This window comes from Nomascus leucogenys, chromosome 14, assembly GCF_006542625.1.
Source record: "Nomascus leucogenys isolate Asia chromosome 14, Asia_NLE_v1, whole genome shotgun sequence".
NCBI classification, from domain to species: domain Eukaryota; kingdom Metazoa; phylum Chordata; class Mammalia; order Primates; family Hylobatidae; genus Nomascus; species Nomascus leucogenys.
The window spans coordinates 12,893,711-12,910,111 of record NC_044394.1 but is presented as its reverse complement, the minus strand read 5'-3'; the positions used below and the strand labels follow the sequence as shown (position 1 = coordinate 12,910,111).

The 16,401-nt window shown below is 40.9% G+C and overlaps 1 protein-coding gene across 2 annotated transcripts in view; it reads right to left on the bottom strand.

Annotated features, from left to right (window-relative positions):
• The window catches only part of PPP1R21 (protein phosphatase 1 regulatory subunit 21), a 76,128-nt gene that overhangs the window by 45,484 nt on the left and 14,243 nt on the right, over nt 1–16,401 (bottom strand). For both annotated transcript variants that reach the window (XM_030826981.1, XM_030826982.1), the window contains exons 3-9: nt 15,825–15,971; nt 12,467–12,568; nt 10,774–10,938; nt 10,543–10,601; nt 9,455–9,549; nt 5,422–5,474; nt 4,769–4,918 (exon numbers count right to left, since the gene is read on the bottom strand). In XM_030826981.1, coding sequence (XP_030682841.1) covers nt 4,769–4,918; nt 5,422–5,474; nt 9,455–9,549; nt 10,543–10,601; nt 10,774–10,938; nt 12,467–12,568; nt 15,825–15,971 — 771 coding nt within the window. The remainder of the gene's footprint in view (nt 1–4,768; nt 4,919–5,421; nt 5,475–9,454; nt 9,550–10,542; nt 10,602–10,773; nt 10,939–12,466; nt 12,569–15,824; nt 15,972–16,401) is intronic.

Here is a 16,401-nt window from a genome sequence, read left to right as displayed (position 1 = left end):
TCAGCCTCCCAAGTAGTTGGGACTACAGATGCACACCACTACGCCCAGCTAATTTTTGTATTTTTAGTAGAGACGGGGTTTCACTATGTTGGCCAGGCTGGTCTCGAACTCCTGACCTCAGGTGATCCACCCACCTCAGCCTCCCAAAGTGCTGGGATTACAGGTGTGAGCCAACATGCCCAGCTTAAAAACTTTTTATAACTGTCACTGATAATCTTAATATTTACAAGGGACTAATTCAGTATGAAGAATAGCTTCAGAAAAAAATCCTATAGGCATTTAGAAAATTTATAGGCAAAAGATTATTTTCATTTATTAAATATCTCAATTATCTAATATTATATAATAGCTCAAATTTCAATTTCTCAGTATAGAAATATAAGATCTCATTTTGCAGAAACATGATTCAACTGACCCCATCCACTACAAACTACAGACACATGGCCCTGGGTAACTTACTTAATGTCTTTGGGCTTCAGTCTTTAGAGCTGTATAATATAATGCACTCTAAGCTTACAAGTCTAAAGGTCTACTTTATGATGCTATGAACAAGTTTAAACACTCCAGTCATCTTTTAACAAATGGTTTCTGAATCTCCTTCAATAATATAGACTTATAGGATCTTTTATAGGCCAAAGCACCAAAGGTAAAGTAATGAGAAATACATGAATTATTCAAAGTAATGAAATGTTTCAAACAAATTAAGATTAATACATTTAATTCTCACTATGTGGGTATAACATGGCAACAAGCTAAAATAAAATTCCAATAATGCACAAAGAACCAGTATTGGATAGTATATTCTATCCAATACTGGTTAGTATACATATATATATATATATATACACACACACACACACAATTCAAATATATTGATATGGTTTGGCTGTGTCCCCACCCAAATCCCAGCCTGAGTTGTATCTCCCAGAATTCCTACATGTTGTGGGAGGTGTCCAGGGGGAGGTAATTGAATCATGAGGGCCAGTCTTTCCTGGGCTAGTCTCATGATAATGAATAAGTCTCACAAGATCTGACAGGTTTATCAGGGGTTTCCACTTTTGCTTCTTGCTCATTTTTCTCTTGCCACCTCCATGTAAAAAGTGTCTTTTGCCTCCCGCCATGATTCTGAGGCTTCCCCAGCCATGTGGAACTATAAATCCAATTAAATCTCTTTTTCTTCCCAGTCTCAGATACGTCTTTTATGTCTTTATCAGCAGCGTGAAGATGGACTTATATATATATACACATACACACACACACACACACACACACACATATACACACATATACACACATACATTTTTTTTCTTGAGACAGGGTCTCACTCTGTTGCCCAAGCTGGAATGAAGTGGCACAATCTTGGCTCACTGCAACCTCTGCCTCCTGGGCTCAAGGGATCCTCCCACCTCAGCCCACCAAGTAGCTGGGACTACAGGTACAAGCCACCACACTTGGCTAATTTTTTTTTTTTTTGGTAGAGATGGGGTTTCACCATGTTGCCCAGGCTGGTCTTGAACTCTTGAGGTCAAGCGATCCACCCGCCTCAGCCTCCCAAAGTACTCGGATTACAGGTGTGAGCTACTGTGTCTGCTCAGAAAATATTTTTTAATATTACAGGAAGTATAAAAGAAAGCATAACTGCATTAAAATGTTGCAGTACTGTCTTCCCTATCCAGGTCTTCTGAAAGCTTTTTCCCACACTGATATTAAAGAACATTTCAAAGGCCCAGTGTTTAACTTTTACAAACTTCAATAGATGTGTAGAGTCAGACCAAAATTGATGAAAGCCAAGCACCTAATGATGGCTTCCTATGTGTAAGACATAACGATGATGATCCTAAGAGCTAATCTTTATCGGGTGCTAGTACTACATGCCACGCACTGTTTTTAGTGCTTTACAAAATGTATTATCTTATTGAATCCTCAAATACGCTTACCTGTGAGGTAGGTCTTCTATCTCCCATTTTAAAGATGAGAAAATGGAAGCGCAGAGAGAGTAAGTATATTTCCCAAGAGGACATAACTGAGAAAGTGGCAGAAATGGACTGGGAACCCAGGAAGTCTAACTCCTGAGTCCAAGTCTTTGCTGCACTAATAGGCACATAGGGGACCCACAGACATAAACACTATTCAAACCCTGAAAATACTGCATGATGCACAAAACAAGCAGGGAATAAGAATCAGGTTATATAGGACGAATGGCATGACTCATATTTCAGACTGCCACATGATGAGGCACTTACAGCACACATGTATAGCAATTTCCCTCAATTTCCACCCTGTGAGAGTCAGCTTCTAAGATGGTCTCAATTGTCCCCACTTCCTGGTATTTTTGGTTTTGTGTACTACCCTGTCACATTGTTTCAAGGTTGGTCTGGTCTGTGGATACTGGAGAAGTGATAATGTGTGACTACCTAGGCTATGTCAAAAGGCACTGTAGCTTCCACCTTGCTCTTAGATCACTCGCCATGAGAAATGTTAGCTGCCATTTATGAGGACACTCAAAGAGCCAGGCAATAAGAAACAGGTTCCCAGCCAACTACGAGCACTAACTCACCAGGCACGTGAGTCGGCCACCTGGGATGCAAATCCCCCAGCTCCAGTGACGTCCTGACTGAAACCTTATGAGAGATCATGAGCCAGCTAACTAGCCCCTCCATTCTTGACCCGCAGCAACTGTGAGACAGTAAATGTTTGTTGTTTTAAACTACTAAGTTTTGCGGTAATTTATTACACAGCAATACATAGCTAATATACTCACAACACTTATTTTATCCTTTTCAGTTAAATGAAATTTTGTAAGCTACCTTAAATTGTTTTTTAGAATTAGCAGGGGAGAAAAAAGGGAAAGAAACAAGCAAAATCTAATGGCCCAAAAAAAGCACACGGACTGAAGGAAGTGACATTTAAACCCTGTTTGAACCTCACAAACCCTGAAAATGCCCCCCAAGCTCAACTGAATAAGCAATGTGTCTCCCACTCTATAACTCGGCAGGAAGGAAAAAGGTCAACTATACCACGCAGGTTGTTTTACTCCTAAACATGCCCAGTGATGAAAGTTACACTGTGAGTACAATCAGGGAAAGAAATGCCAGCAAATTAATTTTTCCGACAATAAAATGGTACTTTTATGCCACCCCCTGATCAAAAAGCTATAGAGGCCTCAATCCTTTTTTTTTTTTTTTTTTGAGACGGAGTCTTGCTCTGTCGCCCAGGCTGGAGTGCAGTGGCGCGATCTCGGCTCACTGCAAGCTCTGCCTCCCGGGTTCACGCCATTCCCCTGCCTCAGCCTCTCCGAGTAGCTGGGACTACAGGTGCCCGCCACCACGCCCGGCTAATTTTTTTGTATTTTTAGTAGAGACGGGGTTTCACCGTGGTCTCAATCTCCTGACCTCCTGATCTGCCTGCCTCGGCCTCCCAAAGTGCTGGGATTACAAGCGTGAGCCACCGCACCCGGCCCTAGAGGCCTCAATCCTACAAACAAAGTGAAGGTCTATGTCTTGGTCTGCCCTTAGGGGCCTTTTAGAATCTGAAGCCATTTTTTTCTCTTTCAACCTTACTTTCCATTCCTCCCCTTCTGAGGACTTCACATTTCAGCCAAGACAGTTTGCTCATTATTCCCTCCCCATGCCTCACCCTGTTCCCAACCCCCACACTCCCTATGCTTTCCTGCTCCATGATTTTGTTCATGTCATTCTCTTCTGGGGGAAAAAGTGTATCCCACTTCTCTCCTCCTATTTAAACCTTGCTAATTTTTCAAGACCCATTCAAATCCCCAAAAAATCTTTCCCAGACATTACCACCTACAGTGACCTCCATTCCCTGGTGATCTCATACCACTTACTGGCCATACCACTCACTCGCTCATACTGAGGTGTTTTAAAAACTCCCCTAGGGCCAGGCACAGTGGCTTACACCTGTAATCCCAGCACTTTGGGAGGCTGAGGCAGGCAGATCACCTGAGGTCAGGAGTTCGAGACCAGCCTGGCCAGCATGGCAAAACCCTGGCTCTACTACAAATAGGAAAAAAAAAGAAAAAAAAAAATTAGCCACTGTAGTGGTGCACGCCTGTAGTCCCAGCTAGTTGGGAGGCTGAGGTGGGAGGATCACTTGAGCCCAGGAGGTGGAGGTTGCAGTGAACCAAGATCACACCGCTGCACTCCAGCCTGGGCAACAGAGCAAGACTCCGACTCAATAAAAGAAAAAAAAAAAAAACCTCCCTGATATGGTTTGGCTCTATGTCCCCACACAAATCTCATCTTCTAGCTCCCACAGTTCCCACATTATGGGAGGGACCCAGTGGGAGATGATTGAATGATGGGGGTGGGTCTTTCCCATGCTGTTCTCACAATAGTGAACGGGTCTCATGAGATCTGATGGTTTTAAAAATGGGAGTTTCCCTGCACAAGCTCTCTTTTTGCCTGCCGCCATCCACGAAACACGTGACTTGCTCCTCTTTGCCTTGATTGTGAGGCCTCCCCAGCCATGTGGAACTGTAAGTCTAATAAACCTCTTTCTTTTGTAAATTGCTCAGTCTCCAGTATGTCTTTATCAGCAGTGTGAAAATGGACTAACACACTTCCCTAGTATTTAATTCCTTAAGGATCTCTATTTTTGCCATATTTTACTTTGAGAGTAAAAACTATGACTTTTGGGTTTTTTCCATGTCCTTTGCAGTACTTGGATGGTGCACAGAAGAGGTCTAAAAGCAAATAATATCTCCCTATTTTGTTCAGGGCAAACAAAATGTATTCTGAATTAAATTTACCTTCTGATTCAATGGAGATATAGTGTCAATGGCAGAATCAACAGGAAAAATTTGAATCCTCTGTTCTGTGTAGGTATGAAAGTTTAGAAGAGCCGTCACAAGATCCTGAACAAAAGCCAGGGCCTGCCCAGCAATATCTCGCATCTTCAGCTTTAAAATGAAAAATACACAGTTAAGGTCAACTCTCAAATTATTACCCTAAAAGAACTTTATTGAGTCTGTTCTGGAGAAAACATTTGAATCCTAGTGTGATTATTCCTTAATTTAAATTCATCCGCTCCTACTTGAATTTTAATATTCCTATCTAAGTAAATTAGAAAGCCACCAGTTTGGCAAATACACCTCCTGCACTTAACCCAGACCACGTAAGTATAAGGTCTACCAACCTACAAAAAAGCATGGCTCAAAACATTAATGCATCTCATAATTTAGTTCTAACCTTATCAGACAAGAGAGATAGCAAAAATCTGTGTTACCTATGAATGCAATAAAAAGCAAGCTACATTTGAATAAATGTATGAGAAACACTTAAAGCAACAGTTAAATGCAATGACTGAATGCACTAAACAGAGGTCCAAACACAACTAATTCTTGTTTCTGGAAAGTTTGATGTATACATAACTGAAAATAAAAACATGTACTTCATCCTTTACCTGGTGTCTCCTATTGTGGAGTGGAACGTTCAGAGCGTTATACTGACTATATTCTACAAAAGAGAAATAATGTACATTAAGTCTCTCATTTCACATATACTGGAAAAATAGCTTAAATGCAAAATAATGAATGCTCTGAAGCAAAATCAACCTTACGTAAGAATTTAAAGTGATCAACAATACAGAATAATGGAATTTACATAGAATCAGTGGTTTCTCAGATAAAGTAATACTTCCCACCTTTTTTAACTTCAGGCTTAAAAAAACTCAAACAAATCCGGTGTTTCCATTTCTAAGAAATCATTTCAGGCCGGGCGTGATGGCTCACACTTGTAATCCCAGCACTTTGGGAGGCCGAGGCGGGCGGATCACGAGGTCAGGAGATCGAGACCACGGTAAAACCCCGTCTCTACTAAAAATACAAAAAATTAGCCGGGCGTGGTGGCGGGCGCCTGTAGTCCCAGCTACTCGGAGAGGCTAAGGCAGGAGAATGGCGTGAACCCGGGAGGCGGAGCTTGCAGTCAGCTGAGATCGCGCCACTGCACTCCAGCCTGGGTGACAGAGCGAGACTCCGTCTCAAAAAAAAAAAAAAAGAAATCATTTCAAATACTGCTTTCAGGCTTATCAAGACTACTGAGAAAGGCTCATGATGTTCTTGCTGTTTTCAGTCATTCTCCCTTCTAAAATAACCCTCCACAAAGCCGCCACACTAATCAGCAAAAAATACCACTGTTTTCCTGACACTATATTACCGGAAAAATCTACCACTGTCTGCCACTGTGGATCCCAATGGCTCAATCCTAACTTTCCTGGATGGCATCGCTATCTTTCTCAGTCTTCCTCTCTACCCTGGTCTGTTACTAACCTCTGGCAGCTTCCTCATACCTAGCCATACCTCCTCAAACTCCTCCTTAATGAGCTGCATCTCTCCTCATCTCTACTCATCCCTTCAGCCACTCTACCCAGGTTCTCACTCAGAATGACCCCAGTGCCAAAATATGATTCGGAATGTTCCTGTGGCACAGTCACCCAGTTCCCTTTTATGTCTCCATTGCTACTCACTAAGCTATACATTACCAGCTTGATCTCCCGTCCACCAACACCTCTGGACACTTCTATCAGCCATCTTTCAGCCTTGCTTATTTTGCTTCCCAGCCTGGTCCATTGTTTCAACAACGCTTTTGCTAATACAAATCCCAAGTAAGGTCCACTACAATTTACTCTGCCTAACTGCAGGGGGCTTCAACTCTACTCCGCAATCCACAATTTCATTGCCGTGTGCCTATTTTATTTCCCATGGCACCTATCCCAAACCCTTTCTGTTTTAAGCTCCTAATACCATTCCTCCTCTCCTCTCCGCTACCCAATGGATAGGATAGCCTCTCCCTACTCCACCAAGAAAATCACAGCCAAAGCAAAAGAGTTCTTACACTTCCCACCCTCCACCTTGGCCTACTGCTTGTATATCCGTTCCTCAGCTAACCATCCTCCTGGGCCCTTCTGCTTCTGACCCCCTCAGGGCCTTAGGAAATAATCACTCCCTGCTTCTATCTTCAGTATCTCCTCATTACATATAAAGCATTTGCTGCAGCTCATTTAACTGTCTCCACAGTGAGTCTCTTCCACTACTTAATCACACTTAATTCTCTGCCCTGACTCCTGTCCCCAGCACAGGCAGCCTTTTCTTTCACTTTGCCCGTCTGTCAGGCTCTCATGCTTTTCCATTTCCTTCATTCCCACTGCTCAAAAAACAGCATTGCTCTGCCTGTTTCCTCAGCACCCATTCACCTCAACTCCCTGTGCTGGCAATCCAGTGTCCACCTACACCCTGCACAAAAGCGCTCCTCGCAAAGTATACTAGTCCTCTCAAGGCCAGAAAATCCAGTCACCAAACCCAGTCGCCTTGATGCATCACCCTCTGACCTCTCTACAGCAATGCACAGAATGACCTGCACCATCAGGTTGAAATTCCCTTCTCCAGCTTCTACCTCACCCCATTCCCACAGCTCCCCTCTGCCTCCTGATCACTGGGATGGAGAACTCACCAAGTACCCTGCACAGGCATGAATGCACTGTGCACCCACCACTCCCAATATGAGGGCTCCTCCAGCCCAATAGTGTTGACATCGGTTTCTCTCCCGAAGTCTAGTCTTTCATTTAGGCATACATCAACAGTTATATAGATACATATGAACCCATCTGTCAGAACATTAAACAACAACGAAGTTAACCTCGTTGTCTCTCCCATAAACCTGCTCCTGTCTGCCTCTTTTCTTTCGGTCAACTGCATCAGCATCTCCCCCATTACTGCCTCTTTCTCCCTTGTCTCCTTGAAAGGACCAATCTGTTCCCTCTCCTTCCACAAGATCTTCCACATCTCTCCAACCCAGGCTAAGCCTCCATAATAGCACGCCAGAACTATCATCACAATAGTCTTTGACTCCCTTGTCCCACTCCAAGGTAATCTACACTCTGTTGCCAGATTAACCTTGTGAGTACACACATAGCAACATGATGCTCCCTGGCTCAAAAACTTCTCCAACAACCCCATGGCCTTATGAATTAAGTTCCCAGTCCTTAGACCAGAACACTAGGGTCCAGTCCCACCATACCTTTCAGAACTTACATGTCCTTGCCCTGCACATCCCACCCACCCTAAGTCTCCTGTCATAATGGATTACTGCTCCTGAGGGCATGATGACACCTTTTGTCCTATATACCATACTTCACGTAATTCCTTAGATTTTACCCTTATCTCTGCCCAATAAAACCTGCCCACATATCCAGGCCCAGCTCAAAGCACCCGTTTTCTGGGAAGGCTTCCCTACACCATGCCACCAGCAGTAATATGTCCTTCTCTGAAACCCCAGAAGGTTCTTTATGGCACAGTCTAGTTTATATTGTTGACATTTCTACATCTATCTCTGCCTTACCAGGCTATAAACTGCTTGAGGTAGAAATTATGACTTACCAATTTTTGCATCCCCTATGCTACTGACCTGTCTAGGCACTCAGCAAATGATCTTTAAATATTTCAGGACTAAAAGTAATAATCCACATGTGACAAGAAAGGGACCTAAAACAAGGTGACAACTAGTATTAGAAAAGGAAGGATAAATCCATGATTCAGAAGGAAATTATTGAGACAAGGCTTAAAGGGAAAATGTAATGCCACAGTTTCAAATCCAGTGAATCCAGTAGTATTTACATTAATGTAGAAGCTAGAAGCAGGTGTTATTTTCAAAGGGGAATTTAAATTTTTGATACAATGATGACATGGGCTGATTTTAATCTTAAATCGAACTGCTATTTTTCTTTTTTTTTTTCCTCTTTCTTTTTTTAGGTCTTCCCTAAACAAATTTAGGGGAAGTAAAATATTAATTTCAATCATGTGATTACAGAAAAAGGAAATGTGCATCAATTTGAATGTAAGTTTCAAAATCCAAACAAGCAAATATTTTCCTTGCTTTTGAGGTTTTGACTTCTTACCTAAAGGTTGCAAATTTGGCACCTATTACACATGTAAAGTAGTATTTTTTTAACTTTTTTTTTTGTTGTTCTTGGGAATGTAAATTACCAAACCATTTCTAGGGTGAATAGGAAGAAAGGCTTAACCAAGTTAGCTTCCTAGCTATTGCTGGGAATTGACCAAGGGGTAAGACATCATTTTGAGAAGATTTAACTCCCACCGCCAAGCCTCATTTCCCCCACCCCAATCAACAATTTTTCTTGTACAAATATTCAACTATTTATGTGCAGGTTGTTTTTTACCTTGGAAAATGCTAAATACATGCAATCAAAAAACGTGGATTTGGGCTTCTTCCAAGAAGACCAGCTTTGGAGTAGTTATATGACAATTTAAAATCTTCCTGTTAAATATGATTGCCACGGCTGATCAAATGAACAAAAAGAAAGCAATCTTCTGTTGGGCCAATTAAATTTTTGCCCAAAAGATTAGAAATTACTTTAATTAGGTGGCTACCACAGAGAGATTCAAAGTTACAAATAATGGAAAACTGTACATAATACCTACTTGTATCGTTAAAAGGTACTTTTTCATTGATGATTGACAAGGATTCCTCTAATCTACCTGACAAATCTTCATGAAGATTCTTTAACTGTAATTGACTGCCAAAAAAAAAATACAAAACCACATTATCACCAATCATTGAGTGAATCCTCATTTATTTGTTACCTCAACAGCTGGTAGTAGGCTTCCAGAGAACTGCACCTGACATCTGGGATACTCTTGGCAGAGAGTTGTTAAAAGAGGAAGATAACAAAAACACTAACCTGGCTTCTCAAGTCCCAGGGACTTCTGGAGAATTATGTGGAAGTTTGGAGGAATTTATCATGGTACAAGTGTCTTAGCCAACCTTACATTTATTTCCCCAAGCTCAAAGTAATCTTAGAGCCACTTCAAAATCACAAATGTTCTCATTACAACACATAAGTATTCACCCTAGTATCACTATAGACTCTTTTTTTAAGTACATATTATATTAGCCTTCTTTTCCCCTTGAACTCAAAAGCTGATAATTTCTGGGTTTGGTTCAATTATGCACACAGGTACACATCTAAAGCATGCATGTAATTATAACAATGCAACAAAATTGATATGAGAAATTCACTTAGTTGATCCTATTAAAAACTAAAATATTATTATCAAATAAATGTTGGAGTATACCTTTACCATGCATTACTAATAGTTTGATTTTAAGATTTATTTATCTCCAAATTAGATCACATAACCTCTATTTTATTCAAAAGGTACCATTAAAAGATTGGCATGGTGATTATCAGTTTTCCTTCCTGGGACTATCAGAGGCCCCTTCTGTTAAGAATAGTTTCAAAAAGAAAGTCTCCAGTCTTCAGTGCAAGAGCTCCAGAACACGATCTGCCACAGCTGCAAACCCTTGGAGGCTGAGGACTAATACACAGGCCACTGTATCAAGAATGCTTAGGACCCCGGAGACCCCAGAATTGAAAAGGACCCTGGAGATTACTCCCATTTTCTCCTTTCAAATATAAGACAGTTAAGACAGAGGAGCTGCTACAATCAAAACTCATGTCTTCTGAGTCTCGCTTCAGAACCCTCTTGGAATTCAAGTTTCCACATACCATTCTTCCGTTCGAAGTCGACATTCCTTGGCTTCCTTTTCTAGAGTCTGAGATTTTACCTGAATTTCAGAAGAAAAAGAAAAGCAGATGGCTCAGGCTACAGATAGGAGACACTTAGTAAGACCCTGCAGGCAAAAGTCTCACCAGAAATGACTAACTCTAAGTGCACAGACAATTTATTAATACTAAAGCCGTAACTATTTTTTAGTGTGCTCTCACAATGGGGCTTACTTCTAGTTTAGCCTTGTCGTTCTGCAGCTTCTCAATGGTTTCCATGTACTTCCGGGTGAGACCGTCAACCACGGCTTGGTGCTGGGCTGCTTCTGTCTCCAGAGTGGCCAGTCGACTCCTCAGCTCTGCTTCCACATGCTTGTGCTGCTCATCAGCTTCAAAAAACTAAAAAGAGAAGACCATTTTCTCTTCTCACAATATCCTAATATACATAAATGAGAAAAATAACAGCAGTGACTATTCACTGAGCAACTTCCATATGGTTCCATATGCTGACTATGTTAAACCCACACAGGCATTATCTCATTAAATCCTCACAGTATATCAGAAGTAGCTACTGTTATTCCTCTTTACAGATATGGAAACTGAAGCTTAAAAGACTTACATAACTAGTCTAATGCCTCACAGCTAAAATATAGTAGAACTGAGATTTGAACACAGGAAACCTACCCCAAAGCCTGCACCTCCTACCTCTTAGTCTCATGAATTTCTATTTTAAACAATGTCTGGCATATACAGAATTCAACTGATCAGAGTATAACTTTTCTACTAAGCTAACTTTCACATAAAATAATCAAAATTAAAACAGGCGTTATTCTTAAAACAGGTAAAGCTCTTTCCTGTAATTAGAGTCCAATACTAATAAAGAATTATGAACACTTAGATATAAAATACACTGAGGTCAAAAACTTAATGTTTTCAAAGACTGAAAAGTAAGTGTGTGTGTGTGTGTGTGTGTGTGTGTGTGTTTCCTACCATTTGACCAAAAAAAAAAAAAAAAATCAGGAGGTTATAGTTGGATACACTATACTATGAATTTTTTTTTTTTTTTTAAGACGGAGTCTCACTCTGTCGCCCAGACTGGAGTGCTGTGGCTTGATCTTGGCTCACTGCAAGCTCCGCCTCCCGGGTTCATGCCCTTCTCCTGCCCCAGCCTCCCAAGTAGCTGGGACTACAGGTGCCCACCACCACGCCCGGCTAATTTTTCGTATTTTTACTAGAGACGGGGTTTCACCGTGTTAGCCAGGATGGTCTCAATCTCCTGACCTCGTGATCCGCCCACCTTGGCCTCCCAAAGTGCTGGGATTACAGGCGTGAGCTACTGCGCCCAGCCCACTGTGAATCTTAGAATATGCTCAATGGTTTGGGGGCAGGCACTAACTTCTCAACATTCCATAAATATCTGAGCACCTGACATAAGTAAGACACTGTCCTGGGACTGGGCATAGAAAACATACATGGTTCATTCCCTCAGAGACCTTACAGTTTAACAGGGGTAGGGAGAAAAACCAACTAAACATCAGTAAATTAAAAAACTAAACATCAGTTAAAAAAAAAAAAGGGAGGGGGAGGGAGAAAGCAAACACCATTTATTGGTAAGCTCCCATTTAAATGATACATGTAATCACTTCCTGTATAAAATGAGTAATGCTCAGTATATTTCTGCACTGTTAAGTTACAAAGCTATTCTGCTGTCTTTCTGAACACATGCATATACTTCAAAGCACACATCCACATTAAGACTGTGTGATATTTAAGAAATGAATAAGTGACAGTGACATATATACTTGAAGACCACAGAAGACATTAAAACACCCACGCAGACACAAAACACTCTATCTGCATTAGCTTTTCCACATTAACAGATCACAGACCCATTTTTTAATTCATATGGAAAAACCAATTTTCTCACTTGTATATGCAACCGTTCATTCTCTTCTATCTTCTTTTGCAGATCTTCATCAAAGACACTCTTCTGCTCTTGACTCAACTGAGAAGAAGATTCTCCACTTTTCTGATGGAAAGAATAAGTTATGTCCACATAACTTTCATCCTTTAGAGAAACATCCTAAAGTACACAGATTCTCTATCACCTTAGAAGCTTGTCTCTTCTACGTGTTCACCATTCTCAAACAATACTGCAAAAGGTATACAGTTCATCATTTAACTTTTCCTATGTGACACAAGTTGAAACTGCAAATATTGTAATGAGCAGGAAAGCTTTAAAAAGAGAGAAAAGAACAGATAAGGCTTACTATTCTTTGCAGATGAATTCAGGAGTAGTTCTGTTGGAGGACGGAGCAGACCTAGAAAGCTCCAGCAATATAAAATAAGCTCATAAATACCATTTCAATTTGATCTTTTGGTTTGGGAAATGAGAGTTATAGCAATTTCATGAGTCAGAGTTGTTAAACTCCGTAAGAAATTGTAATAAATTCTGTAACAGCATCCACAAAGGTAAGTTTATACAAAAGTTCATATAAATTTCTAAGTTAAAAAATTATAAAATAAAGCTATTATAAATAAATAGAAAAATTCTCAAAGATTATTTAAAAATCCCTTTCTTTTAATTTTTTACTAATATGAACTCATTCTACATAGAAGAATAGCACTATTTAAAACATCTAATAATGAGCATTTGTTTTCATGTAATACATAGAACTGAGACTATTCATGGAACAGCCTAACAATGAAACTGTGTTCAAACATCAGTCACCACCCTTTCTCGGGTTTTTTTGTAGTCTCACTTCTCACTTAAAATGAACTCACCTACTAATCCAATTTGAATCAGTGATGTAAAAGCCCTTTGAAAATGGAGTAGCCATATAAAAAGAAATTAAATATCCATCATGTTTGGAAAACAAGAGGTGCATATGGAACACTGCAGAATGAAGTATTCAGAGTCCTCAGTGCTTCCAAATTTGATGAGCTTTAATTAAAATTAATTCTCAATATTACACCCAAACCTCTGCTCGACAGTCCTAGGCAGGGATATTAAGAACCTGAAGAACATGTTTGAAGTTCAGATGACTATTCTCTCCCCAAGGGTCTTTCAGAATTTCCAGGGCATGTATGTTTTTTTTTTTTTCTTTTTGAGACGGAGTCTCACTCTGTCGCCCAGGCTGGAGTGCAATGGTGTGATCTCGGCTCACTGCAACCTCCACCTCCTGGATTCAAGCAATTCTCCTGCCTCAGGCTCCTGAGTAGCTGGGATTACAGGCGCGTGCCACCATGCCGGGCTAATTTTTTGTATTTTTAGTAGAGACGGGGTTTCATCATGCTGGCCAGGCTGGTCTCAAACTCCTGACCTCGTGATCTGCTGCCTCGGCCTCCCAAAGTGCTAGGATTACAGGCATGAGCCACTGTGCCTGGCCTGGTATGTATATCTTGAAAAAGTTTCCGAAGTGATTCTAATACATACATGTTATACCCTCTCTGTTGCCTCCTTTATTTGAACACAAACACTCCAGCGAATGCTTCTATGTGGGGAAATGCGTATGGGAAAACTATTAACATATAATTACGGCAACTGCCCATTACATGGGAAATATGGCCCTAGGCACTTTTACGTGATCCCATAGAATCGTCACAACAAACCTGAAAGGCCCATTGTCACTTTGCTGATGGAGAAACTAAGATTACAAGGTTAAAAATTGTGCCGAAAGTCATAGATTTATTAAAGGCAACCAAAGAATTCAAGCCTGGGCTTAAATCTGAAGGCTGTGCTCTTCTGGCCATACTGAACTCCTTCAGAGTCACTGTGTGCCTTCTCCTTCCCTTCTACCCATTCTACTGTTACTGCTTCAATACATACATTTGTGGAGTGTTAGTCTATATACATACAAGACTTAAAGACTCAATCACTACCTCTACCCTTAAAAAAAAAAAAGGGCAGCAACCTCTTTATCACAATGTTCAAAAGTACCAGATTATCCACCTTAGAGCAATAAGAATCCTGCCTCACCATATAAAACCATAAGGCAAAAAAACTCATCTCTAAATCTCAAGACAAAAACACCAAACTGGCCTCATAAGAATAAATGCTAAGAAATTACATCTGCAGTAAACTTACAAATCTAAGGTATAAATGTTTCAACTGCTACTGCCTCCCGAGTAGCTGGAACTACAGGCGCCCGCCACCACGCCCAGCTAATTTTTTCTATTTTTAGTAGAGACAAGGTTTCACCATGTTAGCCAGGATGGTCTCCATATCCTGACCTCGTGATCCGCCCACCTCAGCCTCCCAAAGTGCTGGAATTACAGGCGTGAGCCACCACGCCCAGCCGCTACTTTCATATGAGTAGTAACACTTTGACAATCTCCCTCATTTTATTTGCTCAAACTTGGATTAATGGCAACCTGGTATAACCAAAAGATGTCAACAATTTTAGCTAATTTAAGATATTCCATTGTCTCTTCTCGGCCACTAAACCAACTACATTTGCTGCTAATAAATTCTTTAAATTGACTATCATATAAAAATGTCCCTAACATTTAATATATATTAATAAGAGTCTGCTTTCTTGACCTAATATCCAGGTGTAATAATGGAACATTAAAAATTCAGGGCCGGGGCCAGGAACAGTGGCTCAGGCCTGTAATCCCAGCACTTTGAGAGGCTGAGGCGAGCCGACCACCTGAGGTCGGGAGTTCGAGACCAGCCTGACCAACATGGAGAAACCCCTTCTCTATTAAACATACAAAATTAGCTGGGAGTGGCACATGCCTGCAATCCCAGCTACTTGGGAGGTTGAGGCAGGAGAATCACTTGAACCTGGGAGGCAGAGGTTGCGGTGAGCTAAGATCATGCCATTGCACTCCAGCCTGGGCAACAAGAGTGAAACTCTGTCTCAAAAAAAAAAGAAAAAATTCAGGGCCGGGAATGATGGCTCATGCCTGTAATCTTAGCACTTTGGGAGGCCGAGGCAGGTGGATCGCTTGAGTCCAGGAGTTCAAGGCCAGCCTGGGCAACATAGTGAGACCCCATCTCTACAAAAAATACAAAAATTAGCCAGGCATGGTTGTGCACGCCTATAGTCCCAGTCACTCTGGGAGCGGAGGTGGGAGGATCACTGAGCCTGGAAGCAGAGGTTGCAGTGAGCCAAGATCACACCACAGCACTCTAGCCTGGGTGGCAGAGCAAGATCCTATCTCAAACAAACAAACAAAAAAATAATTTGGCAGTGGGGTCTTCTGTTAAAACCAGGATGCCCTGTAGGTGTCAGTAACTAACGACAAGGTCACACTAACTTGCCTGTATTTGAACCTACCTTGTTTTTCTTGCCTCGTGGTTCACTTAGAGCTAGTTCATCTTGAAGTAGTTCTACCCTCTTGGCAAGCTGCAGATTTCGAAATGTCAAACTGTCCATTTCCTGTTGTAGTTTTCTCAATGACTGATCCTTCATTTTCAGTTGCTCCTATATCAAAGTGAAAACAGATTGGTCCTCACAGTTTAGCTGTAAGGTTTAGAAATTTTATTAAATATTATTTCTATTTCACCAAAATATAATCAAAACCTCTTGCTTTAGGAAATTCAGGTTGTATGTGTATCATTTCAGTTCTTAAGTTTTTAGCACTTTGTGAAAAGATAATCTTTTGGCTAAACCAAGTAAATATAAAAATAAGAGCAACTATACTAAAGTAACAGATCATGATCAACTAACACATCCTATGACAGTGAACAGACACAAAGAATGAGGCTACAAGTTTACAAACTTATTTTATTTATTTATTATTATTATTATTATTATTATTTGAGACAGAGTCTCGCTCTATTGCCCAGGCTGGAGTGCAGTGGCACAATCTCGGCTCACTGCAACCTCCATCACCCAAGTTCAAGCGTTTCTC